Raw genomic sequence first — 16,507 nt, forward strand, 5'->3', positions numbered from 1 at the left:
TTATAGTTTCTGTCCTTTAACAAACCCGATGATTCTTCCAGTACAGTTTATATTCAGCCTCATGTTTCATCTTCTGCACTTTACACTCAGACACCACTCACATAACACAGATCACATCTGGGACCTTTTACTTATAATGTCAACTACTTTTCAGTTGATTTATACTTCTAAAATACATATTAGACCTGCTGAGACACTGGAGCAAATATTAAATGAAATCTTTCTTAAAAACTCACCTTTTCTCTCTGGCCTTTCGACTAGAGCTGAGCCGAATCTTTATTTTTCCAAACATTATGTGTAATTGTAATGGATTGTATTTTTATTGTGGATGGTTGGATTTTGGGCTTTTAAAGTTGTAATTGTGCTTTAGAAATAAAGTTTGCCATTTGACACAAATCCTTAGTTAGTTTGAGCAATTTAACTCCGAAGTTGTCTCGGCTTTTTAAAGTACAGATAGATGCAGGAGTAAAAGTACCACATACAAGACTTAAAGTGCCGCCAAGTCTAAGCTAAGTCTCTAGATAAGTTTTTACGATGTTAAAATTTTCACTTTGTATACCTGCTGCACATATAAATGATAGTTTTACACCTATCGAGTTGGTATTTGTGGAGAGACGTTAGAGGAGTTGCTGCCCAGTGGTTGCCGGGTGATTTTCCTAGCGTGTCAATTACAGACAGGAGAATAAATTATAAACCTAAAAAACATTACAAAAAAATTAATTTTTAAGCAAAATCCTGAATACATTTATCTTAACTGCATTTTAGTTCAATGAGTCCGACCTAGAAGTAATGAAGTGTCTGTTTGAAAATGTACTTTTAGAGTAAAAATCAAAAGTATTTCAGTCACATGTTCTGATCTCAATAAATAATTGGGCTTTATTCCAACTTTATTTTCCGGGTCATTTTATTTTATATATTTTAGTTTACTCAAAGCTGGGACTTACACCTTCAGCTAATTTGTCATAATTGTGCTCAGAAACATAAAAGTTCAAAAACGCAGTGCAGTAAAAGTACAGAAGCCGCTCTCGGATGTAGTGAAGGAAAAGCAAAAAGTACAGTTACTTTAAACCCACTGGAAACAGACTGACAAATTAGGAGCTCTGATATTTATTTATTTATTGAAACAAAGACAAGGTCACAAATGATTCACAAACAAAACTCAAAATCCAAACAAAAAAAGGCTCAACCTGATGAACCCTAAAAGTACTACAAATAATGCCTTAAATTAACTAAACTGAACATGTTACACAGAGTTCTTTAGACAAATTGTCGTGGCATTGATATTGATTTTCTAGTTTTTGTGGAATTAAATATGAAGAAAAATACAATAAAAAACAAACAAAGAACCCAAATGAAATGGACAAATAATGTAAATATCGGAATCAACTGAAGGTTCATCGACTGAAAGGCAAAAGTCCAAGTTGAAGTCTTTTGATTTTTCTTGAGGTTTTTTGTCCTTTGGACGACTCAGAGCTGCTTCTTCTTCCTGGAGCGATATCGTCGTCTCCTCTGTTTGTACAAGTGACGGAAGTTTGTGAAAAGACCTGAAAGAAACAAACACAAAGTCACGACGGAACCAACCGGAACCAGCCGACGATCACGGCGTCGGGGAAATGAGCGAAACCGTCACATTTATCAATAAAATTACATTTTTTCTGTGTTTCTTGTGCTGCTTCTCTTACTTAGGAATGACAAATCAACAATATTATCGTTTGTCGCAATAAAAAATGCAGACAATTGTGTTTTAAAATAAATCGCAAAAAAATATATAATAATACATAATTTTATGACCAGATTGTGCTGTTGTGTCTGATGTCATTTTCACTTATACAAATCTGTAATAGTCGTTTTAAACATCAAAACAGAAATCACATTTTTAAACCAACAGGAATCTTAATAGTGATTGTGATGTACTGCTTTACACTTACACTATATTATTTGGTACGGCTGTTTTCAGAGTGGCCCAGCCCTGGAGAGACATTATATGGCTCACCTGAAGTGAACCCCTGAGTGAGTTTTATTTGGTCTTGGAACTCCCCAAGGGTCGGGCCTGGGACCCCTTCTGTTCAACCTCTACATGCTGCCATTAGGCCGGTTGATAAAACACACTCGGATCTGTTTCACTGACGGCAGGTGAATATGGACCAGTGGATTCACTTGGTCACTGCATCCAACAGATCAGTGTGTGGATGCAAAACAACGTTAGAGTCATGGGTAATCTGAGTTTCAGTTTTATGCAGCTAACATCTGGAACAGTCTTCCTAAAGATGAGAAACAGGCATCTACTCTAGCAATGTTCAAATCCAAGCTAAAAAACTGTCTTGTTTAGCTGTGCAAATAACAGATTATTTTCTTTGCACTCTTTTATTTTAGGTCTTAAATTGTTTTGTAATAAACTTGCCTTGTGTTGTGTGTTTGTGGACAGGTGGTGTGGTCTTAATCTGAGGTCGGGTCCTTCATAAAAACTCCTCAAACCAAACTCTTATTTTAGATTTTTATCTAATCTCCTGCTCCGTTTGTCCCTAATCCATCTGCCCCATCTGTACACCACCACAACGCACGGGTAGGCCCAGGACTGTGGGCACTGTGTTTGGGCCGGGTTTGGACCTGGTTCAGCCCTCGATCAGATGCAGATGTTTTCTTGGACTGAATGATAAAGTGAATGTGACATAAAAGGGACTTGTTGGTGTAGATTTAATGTCATTGATTTAATTTTGTTACAATTATATATTATTGTAAGAACTAATCAACCAAATAATGTGTGTGTAACGTGACGTGAAAAGTGCGTCTCACCCAGGAACATGAGGACGAGGTAGAGACGCAGCGAGTACGAGAAGCTGAGCGAGCCTCCGAGGAACGGCGGCAGAGGCAGAGCAAACATCCCGGTTTCATCGAACACGGCCAAGGACTGAACCACCGCCACGGCTGTGGAAAAGAACAGGGAGAACAAGCGTTTACACAGGGACTGAGCCACGGCTGAGGAAAAGAACAGGGAGAACAAGCATTTAAACAGGGACTGAGCCACGGCTGTGGAAAAGAACAGGGAGAACAAGCGTTTACACAGGGACTGAGCCACGGCTGAGGAAAAGAACAGGGAGAACAAGCATTTAAACAAGGACTGAGCCACGGCTGGGGGAAAAGAACAGGGAGAACAAGCATTTAAACAGGGACTGAATCACGATTATCATGATATCACTTTTATGATTATTCAGATTATCAGCAAAAAGAAAGGAAACGTGTATATATGTTGTTTTTTATGTTTAAATCATATTCCTGTGAGAAGAAAATTTGGTTTTATAACAAATAACTTCCCTGCCCTTTAATACAGCATATCCATTTAAAAATAAAACATAATGGCCACAAATTGATTAAATAATATAAATGCATGCTCATTGGCCCCTCACTGTAGCTCTGTTAAGCATTATATCATTCACAGTGAGATGAGCTCGGGGGAGGAGCTTGAAACTTTGAGAAAGTCACTTTCCTTAGGCTCACACCAACAACAAACAGATTTGTAAACACCTGTAAAAAGTGTTTACAGGTAAGATTACCCTCAGGAACTACCCGTCTCCTCTTCTCTCCCTCCCCCTCTCTCTATCTCCTTTGAACTCGTGTGTTCCGTGACTCCACTTTCGGCTTGCGCTCCAGCGCCGTCAGCGGTGCGGTGCCACGCCACGCTCTGCCCAGTGTAAACCCATGAAGCAGAGGCATGAAAAAAAGACTCACGCTGACTGTAGCTTGCGCCAGGCTTTTAGATAGCTGCCCGTCTTCCCGTATTTTGGACGGGGTATTTTAAAATGTGGACGGGCATTTTAAAGTGCAGGGACGGCCATTTTATTAATAAATCTTTAAAAAAAAGGGAACATCATCATTAAATCGGGCCGGGAAGCATTTGACAATAGTCCGCCATAACAGTTTACTGTTAACAAGTGAAAATTTGCATGATGTGCGCTGATTGGTCGACGAAATTTGTGTGCTTGGCTCTGATTGGCTGCCAAGTCGTGGTCCGGAGAATGCCGAAGCTACCGGTACATGTTTTTTCGCCTAGTCGGCTCCCTAACCCTAACCCTTATTTGGACGGGGTGTTTTCAAATCCTATCTAAAAGCCTGATTTGCGCTATTCACTCGCATTATTGTAGACCAGTCTTGTTGACATGCTGGGCTCTGACACAAAGACATGTGTGCGAACGCCGTCGTGACCCGCATTGCGCCTAGACACATTTCTGCGGTTAACCGCAGGGTCCAAAAGCCCCATAAATAACCTATCGTGGCCATAAATAATCGTGATGATTGAAAAACCGGTTAATTGTGACATCCCGCATTTAAACAGGGACTGAGCAACCAGTGAGGAAAAGAACAGAGAAGCCGCAAAAAAAGACACATGGAAAGGAAAGAACACCAAGACCAGCGCTTGGCAAAAATGAGCCAAACATAATAAACATTAAAATCAGGGTAAAATAAAGTGAGTCTGACCTTCAGCAATGGTTCCTAGAGGATACAGAGGGATCCACAGAGTGTAACGGAGCCACGTCAGCAACTTCCACTCTGTGCCAATGCAGCCCAGCATGTAGAACGGGTATCTGCAGCAAAACACACCACACAGTGTCAAACACACAGACCAGCGAGTAGAACGAGTAGAATTGATCTTTTCAGTGTCAAAACGCAGATGTTTGACCTGGTTTATGGTTCATTTCTTTGATTACTATCTGCATGAAACAAGAACAGACAAAGTTCAACGTTTCAAGTGGAATTACAAAAGAGGATGCAATTTTTCAACCCCAAACAGACGATTGTGATCAGGTTAATGGACTTTTAATGGATCGCAGGTTTGTGGAGGCAAACCAAGACAAATAATGACATGATTCAAAATGTGTGGAGAATCACCATTTTTGAAATGATAAACCCAAATAAACTTCAATGTGGCGTGGTTTTTGTGTGTGCAGCTCGTGTTTATGACAGAACACTGTGAAACCTGAAGATCTCGATGCAGCTCCAGAAGTAGAAGACGAAGAACACCACGGCCTTGTTCTGCATCTCGTCCAAACAGCCGAAGATCACGAACAGGATCACGTTCCTCCCAGTCACCTGAAACACAGCAACGTCTCAGTGAGCTCTCGGTAAGCAGTTTGTGAAGAGATTTTAAAAAGTTTAAAATGACAGGAAGTAGAGCCGAATCCCTCTGTGATGTCATCAGTGTGCGACATGCCGTTGAAAACAAAGACAGTTTACACTTAACTGACACACTTTTCTGACAAATTAAACCATCATTCGACAAAATATTTTTTTTTATATGGTATTATTGTGTGTCAAATTATATTAGTTGTGTAATTTAAATGTATTTTAACTTGTTTGTTGGGTAACAGCTGTGCAATTATATACTTTACAAAAATGGACAAACTAGGGATAAACAGGAAAAATGTTTAGTAAAATCTGAAATATAATCATGTTCACTGTGTTTTAGTGAAATGTGTGGTTGAAACTGTAATATAGACTTTAGAGCGCTTGGACAGAATGGGTGCTTTGAGGCTCAGTGCTGCCCTCTACTGTCCGGGCAGAATTTATTAACATTTATGAACGCTCCTCGTCATAATATGGAACTGTTGGATGGATGGCTCAATGTGCACGTTTTATCATAGTCATTTGTTTTGTATATTTTGGTTTGGACAGGAACAGGTTAAAGTGCTTGTGCCTGGTTGGGCTACACTTTTCACTAAAACGAAGCGAACACAATTATATTTCAGATTCTATCAAAAAATTTGCCAGTTTTTTGTGTAGTAATGTTACTTCCTGGTTGGACATGCCCAGCAGATAAGACAGGTAAATCCACAACTGATACCAAGCAACCAGATCGTAAAAAGACAAACATCTATTTAAATCACACAATAGTTATAATTTGACAAATAATAACCCCTTTGTTTTGTTAAATGACAAACACCAGGGGTGGGCCACATCCGGCCCGCCGGGCCTTTCAATCCGGCCCGCCGGGCCTTTCAATCCGGCCCGCCGGGCCTTTCAATCCGGCCCGCCGGGCCTTTCAATCCGGCCCGCCGGGCCTTTCAATCCGGCCCGCCAAGCTTGACCAAGTAATTAAAAAAAATAAAAATGTTTTTTTTTTTTTGCCCTCAGGCATCTGTCTGCACTTGTATCCTTAATAAATATGACGGGAAATGAATTAAATAATAGATTCAATAGCCTATATTTGACAGAAAAGTGATATTTTATTTGATATTGAATTTTTGGGAATTTATTATTTTTTTTCACACCAATGTATACACCGTCTTGCTTATGGTTCATTTCTTGCCTGGATTTGAATATGGCCCTCGGAGGAAAATAATTGCCCACCCCTGGTTTACACCGTCAGCTTTGTGTAAATTCTTCTTCTTGTGTTTTATGGAGGTTGGTATCCAAATGTTACATTACCGTTACCTACCGTAGTTGTACATCTTAGACTTTAAACTCTCCAAAATAAGTCATACTTAAAGGCGGTATGGACGATTTTTCGGCGATTTGAGAACGCAGGCGGAAGTGCGCATGCCACTCCCCCGTGCGGACTGATACAACACACACGTGCGTTTGTTTATTAGCGCAATGGAGCGCATCGCATCGCTCGTCTCCCGTAGATTTCTGTCCACTTCTGCGTCAGCTCGAACTATCTTTCTCCGTCTTCATTTTGCCCCGTACACTGAGGGAACTATATTATGATAGATCCATGCGCTTAGGCACACGGAAACGTGGGGACGAACCGCACGCAGCTGCAGTTGAGCGGTAGGTGCGTTTTATGATTGATACAGTGTTGTGGCAGGACAAATGATTTATCCACGCCACGAGGAAATATGATAAAAAATTTGCTGAAAAAAATCGTCCATACCACCTTTAACATTAAAAAAACATTAGAACCTTCATATGGACTTCAAGCCTTCCAGCAGATACAGGAAGTAAACCGCTCCAGAGAGACTTACTTCCGCTGTGGGTTTCATCTTTCACTTTTCTTTACCCAGGAATGACAGAAATATGAATCAGGACTAGACTAAACTAAACTAACCCAAACCAAACTAAACTTAATCAAACCAAACTAATAAAAGATATGAAGGTTTAGAGCGAGACTCTGTACCTGGATGAGAGCGGGGATGAAGCCGGTCCGGACCAGGCCCAGTAAAGGGTTCACCACCTCCAACACCGCCATCATCTGACAGAAGTACATCATGTCCGCCGTGGTGTGGAACGTGTCGTAGAACGAGTCTGAAACACAAAACGTACAGCTTTGTACCAGGTTATGATGTGGGTTTGCAAATATGACAATGTCTCGGTGGCTCAGACCTTGTCCGAGGATGAAGAGGCGAACGCTCATGTTGACGAAGATCCACGAGAAACCCAAGAACTGCACCAGGTTGTACATGAAGAGGTAACCACGCTTCACACCCAGGAACGCTGCGGAATTACATTTACGACACGTCACGGGCACATTTCACTTTTAAAAACGAGTAATTTGCCAAACTCTTTAGAAGGGCTGCAACAAACGATTATATTACATTAGTCGACTAGTCCGCGAGACTTTTTATATGTATTTTTAACCAGATAAAGAGCTAGAAGCCTTCAGTCACTATAAAGAGAATAATTTAAAAATAGGCCTCCCGCTTGTGGCGCTTGGGCCTAATAAAGTGTATTATTTATTTATTTATATTTAATAATGCTGGTTCCTTTGTTGTAAACTTCTTTTAGTATGCGTTTTAGATTATATCAATTAATGATTATCTTAAAAGTCAATTGGTCACGATTATTCTGATTTAGTTTCAGGTCAACTCTTTATAAGAATTATAAGTGAAAACTCACGATCTTTGCGAACTCTGGACTCCACATTGATACTGCTGATCCTCTCCTCCTCCTGAAACAAATACACATTTATGTAATTGTGTCATATGTCACTACACCAGGTCTAACCAGGTCGGAACTCGGACTAAAACAGCTCTAAAGCAGGATTTAACTAGGACTACACCAGGTCTAATCAAAGTCTAAACCAGGTTTAAAGTTTGACTACATTAGGTTTCCATGAAACAAACTAAACAACCATTTTTTGATCATAGCTTTGCCAAGTTAACGTGACCATCCATCCACCTTCTTCTGCTTATCCAGATCTTCTGCTTAGGGCCAGATCGCGGACAGTCTAAGCAGGGATTCCCAGACTACCCACCACAGACACCCAGGCCAGCTGAGAGACATAGTCTCTGGTCTTCCCCGGGGCCTCTTCCTGGTGAGACATGAACACTTCCCCCGGAGGCTCCAGAACAGATGCCCAAGCCACCTCAGCAGGTGGAGCAGCGGCTTTATGTCAAGCTTCTCCAGTGTAACTGAGCTCCTCACCCTATCTCTAACCTCATTTTGACAGCTTGTAGCTGCAATCTTGTTCTTTGGGTCATTAAAGAAAGCTCATAACCACAGGTGAGAGTCGAACGTAGACTAAATGGAGGTAAATCATGTGTTTATCAACCACAGACATGTGACGGGAGGGCATCTGACCTTCTTATTGAGCTCCATTTCGGCGTCGCTCTCGTCCATCCAGCGGTCGAAGTCTGGGGCGAGGAACAGTGGTTTCTTCTCCTGCAGCGTTAGCCGGTCCCACCAGCGCTCAGTCTGTTTGTGCACTTTAATGTCCACCTGCCGCTGGGTCGACCGGTGTTGCACCTGCCAAACAAGGTCAAAGGTCAACACAGCAACAGTAACCTTAGCTCTGGAGCAGAGTATTCACAACACAATAAACTAAATATATCACAATCCCATCCGAGAAATGTACCATTTGTAACACTTCTAGGAGTGTTTGCCCACCAGGTGGAGCCTCATGTTGATAGCCTGTCCGGTTTGTTTGCACTGTTTTAGGTTTCACCTGAAACTATTCTTCTTTGTTACACTATAAACTCTTGAATGGGCCATAGAAATCCTGTTGTTAGCAGCTCCAGCTCCTAATCACTGATGAGTACTTGATTCATATCTGAATTACCAGAGTTGATGCCCCAGTGTTTCAGAATACTGTTGTATATTACAGGTAAATTGAACACTACATTGCTCCGTTTAAGCAGGACAGGCCATTATCAAGAGGCTCCGTCCGATAGGCGGGGCTTACTCAGAGTATCTGAGTACTTCTAAGACTAGATCCACAGATTGAAAATGACTGTTGGATGAAAGTAGAAAGGTCTTGTTTTTCTAAAAGAGTGTGCAAATGATACAACTGAAGCTTTTTCAACAATGAAACCCTCCTGCACGAATGAGGGATTACATCGACTTTATGAGCCATCTACACTCTATGATTGTGTCTATTAAGCATTACAGAAATAAAAAAACTACTATAAATCTATATCTATATATAAAAAATATAAATATACACACACACTTCTGAGGTTAAACGTGTCAGGACCAAACTCCACAGATGAAGCTCACCTCAGGCTTCACGAGCTCTCTGAACTCCAGACTGAACTCGTACTCGTTCTGTCCTTTGGCCCCGTGGCCCTGAGCTGAAGAACAAAAGACAGGTTCATCAGAAATGTGCTAAGTTCTTGTGTGATTATGTGTCGTTGGTGCAATTTGTGTGACATTTATACTGTCACTTCCTGGTTTGACGTGTCCAGTAAATATGACACAGGTAAATCCACAACTGTCACTTAGCAACCAGATTGTAAACAAGGGCCAAAGTCAATTTAAATCACATATTATTTATGATTCAAATGATGATCAAAACAAAGTGCAAAGCGCTGTTTACACAATTGGGTACAACTACAAATAATTGACAGAGATTTTAGTCTCATAATTACCTCATAATAAAAAAAAATACTAAAACCTCCATAGAAAAACAAATAAACCCATAGACATTTCACTAAACACAAATATATACATAAAACCCTAAAACCAACACCTTACAATGATAAAAACCATCAAACCCCTGTACAAGCCCCATCATGCTCCCCTACACCTCCTCTGTCTTATACCTTATAAGGGGGGCTCGTTTCCAGAGGGAACCCTTTGGCTCCTGGACACTAGACCAGAGGAAGTGAGTAAATTCACTAAAATACTACAAACCACATTAAAACAAACACCTTAACATTCTTAAACACAAATATTGCACTATATATTGCACATATCCATTTTATCCAACAATTTAATTTGTCTCCCTCCCAGACAGCATCAGTTAAAGTGCCCCGTGTTCTAGTCCTGGTTTAGTTCCAGGATTAGCCTCGGTTTAGTCCCAATTTTGATGCAGTGTGTGCTTGAGTGTGAACGCGGCCTCCAAGTTGTTTTGAGTTGTTTTGACTAGTTCCGATTTTACTTGTACATACATCACTGCACATGTTACTCTGCACAATTAATCACAACCTTGGTGTCACTTCTAAACAACTTTCCAATTTCTGGAGGTAGAGGAAGTGTAGATTCTTCTTCTGCGTCGCTTAGAGTGTCGCTTTAGAGCCCTCTTGTGGTTGTCATGTGAAATGCAGTTGCCAGTGCGAAAATAACAAATAATATCACAAATAAGTCGCTCCGGAGAATAAGTCGCACCCACGGCCAAAACTATGTAAAAAAGTGCAATTTGTAATCCAGAAAATACAATAATAAATAAAGACTCGATGAGCGTTGCTTCAGTGTACAATGTGGTTGCCAAGTAATAATTCTGGAATTACAAATCATTTTGAACCAGGAAGTAAAATCATAAACTACAAAAATGGCTAAATGAGGGTAAAATATGTAAAAATGTAACAATGTTAATGTTAAAGTGTCATTTAAAACCCACTTTCAAATGCACTTTAATGAAAGAATGAAAAGCTTAGAATGTTTTAGAGTTTAGAGATGTCTCATTCACTTATTAAATGTTGTATTTAATAATGAATAAAGTGAAGAGTGAAAGACAAACCTCTGAAGTGCAAAGTGTTCTCCTGCACGCCGATGTTTAGGTCCTGCAAACAAGAACACAAGGACACAATTAACCCGATAAATCGTTTCAACTCCCTGTGTGTCAGATGCCCTCCCATCCTCATCAAGAAAATCCCAAAAAGAATTTCAATAAAATTTTAAATTTAGAAAATAAGCAACTAGTTAAACAATGCGAGTTGCTGCTAAACAAATATAAATAAAAAAAATATTCATAAATAAATACAAATTGTAAATTTAACATGAATAATGGCCTGTTTTACAGTCATCAAGCAGTTATCATGAAACCGACCAGAAAAAGTCACTCAACTGTCACTCAAAACAGAGTGGTCTTTTTTTAGAGTCGGTTTAGTCCAGACAAACGAAATACAACAACGGTTATTTTAATAAATCGACTATTCATGATGAGCGGCCGAATCGTGAAAACAGCAGAAAACTCCTCCTGCTCCGTTTCAAAAGACCGAGACACATAAATGCTGGTTTTACCTTGCGTCCGCTCACGATCTGCCGCTCTCATTAAAAATGCATGTCTTTTTCCGCAGAAAACACCTGTCCTGACCGTTTGGGAGCCGAGGCCGGACAATGGGCCCCGTCACACCTCCGCACCGACACACAAACACTCTTTGTAATGCCCGTGTGCATCAGATTATCACCGTGCCTCGCTATGCAAATGTCCTGCTAGGAAAAACACGGCGAGTTCAGAGCTATGGGCCAAAGAGCAGGTTTCCCATTGTTTCAGTTTAACAGGCGCTTACTCCAGGAAAAAAAGTGTCAATTCTCACTCACCGTGCGTAAATCTAGTAACAGAAGTTTTATGTCAATGGTGAAGGCTGCAACAATCAAGCAATACAGAAAAAAATTGTAGTATTTTGTTTCTCTGGACTAAACAGAGTCTAAAATACACATGGAAAGAGCTTTTATAACAAAGACACAAGGACCTCATTTGAGCAACGGTTGTTGCTAAAACAAATCAAACACGACAAAATGTCACCATGACACGATGTTGAGCTTTGTCAGAACTACAGGTCTTGGTTTCTATTGTAAGTGTAACGATAATTGTGAGAATAAACAGCGCGATTATGAACATCACGACCAAAACAATCAAATCGTAAATGTTCTTTTAGAATTCAAACACATTTACTGCTACTTGATGTGGGACCTGCTTGAGGAAATCAAACTTTTTGACATAAAACAGCAAGATAAAAAAGTACTTTACTTTTCTGAGCGGCTGAGCAGAAAGGACTTCATTTTGTTTCTAAAATCTCTTAATTTAACTACAAAAAAAAAAAGACCAAAATTGGTTTAAAAATTTTCACTTTTTGATTAAACCACCCACAATTTTTCTTCTTAAAAAGTCAGGATTATAATTTTACATTGTAACCCAAATAATTCCGATAATTGATTGACTAGATAATCATGACTAGACTAATACATTATTATGGTTTTATAAAGAAAAAGTCATTGTCCATAACCTTGACTTAAAAAAAAAAAAAAAGCGCATTTTCTCATCTCGAAAGTGGTAAGAGAACTTAGTATATTCCAAGTCAATAATACACAAATACTCTGTATCTAGAAGCTTAAGTCACATATTTAGATCTTTATCTGGTTAAAAATGTGTTTAAAAAGTCTCAAAGTTCAATAGGAATATTTTTTTTGACAAACACTGAAATAATGGCTATGATTAGTGTTTATTCTCAGTCAGATATGAATTAGTTTGTGTCAGCCGATTGAAACTCCAATTTTCTACCACAAAAAGAACACGTTTCTTCACTAGAGCAAAGAAAATATGCTTATGATAAATATTGTGCACCAAAAACTATTGTTTGCTCTGTTATTTATTGAAAATTATAGTATTTATCCAGCCAGGCCGATGTTTACACTGAATTTGTATTGATTTTAGGATATATGACCCACTGCTACAGTTACTTCGATTAGAATCAGAATCAGAAAAAGTTTATTGCCATTGTCAATGAACAAAATTCACAAACATAGGAACTTGTCTTGGTTGACGATGCAACACAAACAAAACATTGAACAATGAATACAAAACAATGAACAACAAATAGCCAACAGATATATATAAAAAAATAAGTAAGGTTAAAATAAAGTTAGAAATAGGCATGATATGTTCATAAATACATTATGCAGTGCATTAAGAAGTGAACAGTGCAGTGAGTGTAAGGTGCTTAGGCAGTGAGTGAGTCCACCGGCAGAGGGAAAGAAACTGTTCTTGTGACGGGAGGTTCTGGTCCGGATGGACCGTGGCCTCCTGCCTGAGGGGAGTGGGTCAAATAGTCCATGTGCCCGCCCCAGAGCCCTGGAAACGTACAGGTCCTGCAGAGATGGAAGTTTGCGGCCGATTACCTTCTCAGTAGAGCACACAATGCACTGCAGTCCCTGTTTGTCCCGGGCTGTGGCTCCAGCGTACCACACGGTGATGGAGGAGGTGAGGATGGAGTTGATGATGGCCGTGTAGAACTGCATCATCATCTCCACGGTCAGCTTTGTTTTCCCCAGCTGCCGCAGGAAGTACATCCTCTGCTGGGCCTTCTTGATGGAGCTGATGGTGAGCTCCCATTTGAGGTCCCGGGTGATGGTGATGCCGAGAAAGCGGAGGGAGTCCAGAGAGGAGATGGAGGAGTCTGAGATGGTGAGGGGGGGCTGGGGGGCTTTGACTTTCCTGAAGTCCACGATCATCTCCACTGTCTTCTGGGCGTTGAACTCCAGGTTGTTACCGCTGCACCAGGACACCAGCCGGTCCACCTCCCTCCTGTAGACAGACTCATCCCCATCCGAGATGAGCCCGATGAGGGTGGTGTCGTCCGCAAACTTAATTAGTTTTACAGAGTCGTAGCTGGAGGTGCAGCAGTTTGTGTACAGGGAGAAGAGCAGGAAAGAAAGTACAAAGCCCTGTGGAGCTCCTGTGCTGATAGTCCGCGTGTCCGAGACATTCTTCCCCAGCCGCACGCACTGCCTCCGATCCGTCAGGAAGTCAATGATCCACCTTCAGGTGGAGTCAGGCACATTGAGCTGGGAGAGCTTGTCCTGGAGCAGAGCAGGGAGGATGGTGTTGAACACTGAGCTGAAGTCCACAAACAGGATCCTGGCATAGGTTCCCGGGGAGTTCAGATGCTGCAGGGTGAAATGGAGTGCCAGGTTGATTGCATCGTCCACAGACATGTTGGCTCTGTAGGCGAATCGCAGGGGGTCCAGAAGGGGGGAGGTGAAGGACTTGAGGTGGGGGAGGACCAGGCGCTCAAATGACTTGATGACTACAGACCCGTGGCGCTGACGTCTGTAGTCATGAAGTCCAGTGATCGGGGGCCTCTTGGGGACAAGGACAATGATGGACGACTTGAAGCAGGCTGGGACATGGCATGACTCCAGGGAGGTGTTGAAAATGCCAGTGAAGACAGGGGCCAGCTCACTTGCACAGTGTCTTAAGGTGGCCGGGCTGACACCTTCTGGTCCAGCAGCTTTTCGAGGGTTGGATTTCCAAAATAGTCTGCACACATCCTGCTCCTGAACTGTGAGAGGGGTGGGGAAGGTGGAGGGGGGGCCGGGGTTGGGTTGGCAGAGGTGGCCACAGTGGGGGAGGGGGTGTCAAATCTACAATAGAAGGATTCGAGTTGCTGGGTCAGTTTTCTGTCATCTGCAGAAGGGGGGGCTCTGGGCTTGTAGTTGGTGAGAAGCCGGAGCCCACTCCACACAGAGGCGGGTTGTTGTTTGAGAACTGCTGCTTCAGATGCGTATTGTACTGGGATCTAGCTGTCGACACCTCCCTGCTAAATCCGTACTTTGCATCTTTATCACCCGCCCAGTGCGCTGCCTCCTTCTGCCGCCTCAACTGCCTCAGTCTGGGTGTGAACCAGGGTTTGTCATTGTTGAAAGTGACTTTAGTGTATGATGGTATAATGCTGTCCGTGTCCGTGTACACATCCAGACCATCTGTGGCAGCTCTACCATACTAGTTATTGCTATAGTTACTACTTCACTTACTACTACTACAGTTACGACCACAGTTACTACTAGAGCTACTACTATTAATAATAATTCATAGTTTGAACATTCTCTAAAAAAAAGGAAGAAAATGGAAGCGTTACAGTGTAAATATATAAATAGATTGACACTTCACTTTGGTTCACAAATTTGAAAGGAAATTGTATTTGTTCCGTTTTCTCTCGAATGAACATTTGTCACAATAAGGGATGTAACGATATCAAAGGTTAGTTTTACGATTGTTGTAGGGCTGCAACTAACAATCTTTTGATTACCGGTAATCGATTAGATGTTTAGAACACAATGTGTTATGTGATGAAAGGATTTTGACTGGATTTAACATTACTGTTCCTCAAGTTTGTGACTAAATTAAAAACTTTCTGGAAAAAATAAGAATAAAGTTAAATATGACAACAACAGCGAGATAAGTTATTTACATTTAAATCAAATTTTTGAGGTCAAATTAACTGACATCAGAGCTAAATGCTAAAGTTTCAACAAAAAAAAAAACTATTTTGATGTCAGTTTGTTTTTCTATTGCATAGGACGGGAAACATTTAACATTTCAAGCCTCAGTGTGTGTCATAATCTGTACTTAAATCTCCAAATGCAGTCAAATAAAAAGTTATGTGTTTAAAGCAGCTCTGAGGTAGGTATGTCCATCCCACAGTAGTGCTGGCCCGCCTGTGACCGTCTCCCACGGGACTGTGTTTGACAACTTTTATAGAAATTTCTCCTCTCGAGACACAAACCAAATCGATCAAAATTGAGCAACAATTGTAAGTCACCACCAAAGTCACGCCCACGTGACCTTCTTATGATGATTGACGGCAGTATACATGTAGGAGAATAATATGTGGTTAGATGCATGAATCCAGTAACACAGCTATGTGGTGGTTGTATACACACAGGTCACAGCAGCGGTCACAGCTTTTAGGCTGAAATGTGAGGACACTTTTGCCTCACGTTGAAACTCTTAAAACCCGACTATTGCCCATGGGTTTTTTTTAATAATTGACTTATTCCAAAAGTATTTCACTCTGGTTACCATGACCCTTCTGATGGTGTAAATACATTGTAAAACTGACTCTTTTGTAATATTTTCTGGTGTACCTAAAAACACCTGCATATTTCATATTTTGTAATAATATGATAATACATTGAAATCATACATGTTCCACTTCACATTCTGCAATTTAGAACGTATTTATTTACAGACTTTATTGAATTATTTATTCAAATTTGCAGAGCCAGGGGCTCTCCATTCAAACCTACACCACGCATTTTAACCTCGTTTGTTGGTTTGACATCTTTTATATGCGTGTTTTGCACGTAGAGACCACTTTTAAACATTCCTACTTAACAGCTGCGTTTAAATATGTCGCAAAAAAGCCGTGAAAAAGCCGGTATTGTCCCGGTTCTGTCGCGTTACCGTCACGTCGCAGAGCTCCACCCGGAGGGAGATCTCTCCGCGGCGCTGGGCCCAGTAAACATGCGGCGTGAGGAGCTGCATCTTCGGCCTTGGCTCGGTCCACACGCCACGGTGGAACTACGGATAAAGGGCCGGTTAAAAGTGCGCAAAACGAGCGGAGAAACGCAG

General features: G+C 41.1%; 1 protein-coding gene across 2 annotated transcripts; it reads right to left on the reverse strand.

The window, feature by feature from the left end:
* Positions 1–1,424: 1,424 nt before the first annotated feature.
* Positions 1,425–16,507, reverse strand: LOC140380848 (very-long-chain (3R)-3-hydroxyacyl-CoA dehydratase-like). Of its 2 annotated transcripts, none has more exons than XM_072464780.1 (11): positions 16,340–16,507; positions 10,892–10,934; positions 9,430–9,503; positions 8,515–8,679; positions 7,831–7,879; positions 7,318–7,428; positions 7,112–7,239; positions 4,973–5,085; positions 4,474–4,580; positions 2,794–2,925; positions 1,425–1,544 (listed from the first exon to the last, which is right to left on the reverse strand). In XM_072464780.1, the coding sequence occupies exons 1-11, from the start codon at positions 16,418–16,420 to the stop codon at positions 1,468–1,470; spliced, it is 1,080 nt and encodes a 359-aa protein (XP_072320881.1). In that variant the 5' UTR covers positions 16,421–16,507; the 3' UTR covers positions 1,425–1,467. The 2 variants fall into 2 exon arrangements, with proteins under 2 accessions (XP_072320881.1, XP_072320880.1); XM_072464779.1 differs by having other exon boundaries at positions 7,831–7,882; positions 16,340–16,506.

Source organism: Eucyclogobius newberryi, unplaced genomic scaffold (assembly GCF_026437365.1).
Source record: "Eucyclogobius newberryi isolate DKJ021-1_F unplaced genomic scaffold, fEucNew1.0.hap1 SCAF_5, whole genome shotgun sequence".
Taxonomy (NCBI): domain Eukaryota; kingdom Metazoa; phylum Chordata; class Actinopteri; order Gobiiformes; family Gobiidae; genus Eucyclogobius; species Eucyclogobius newberryi.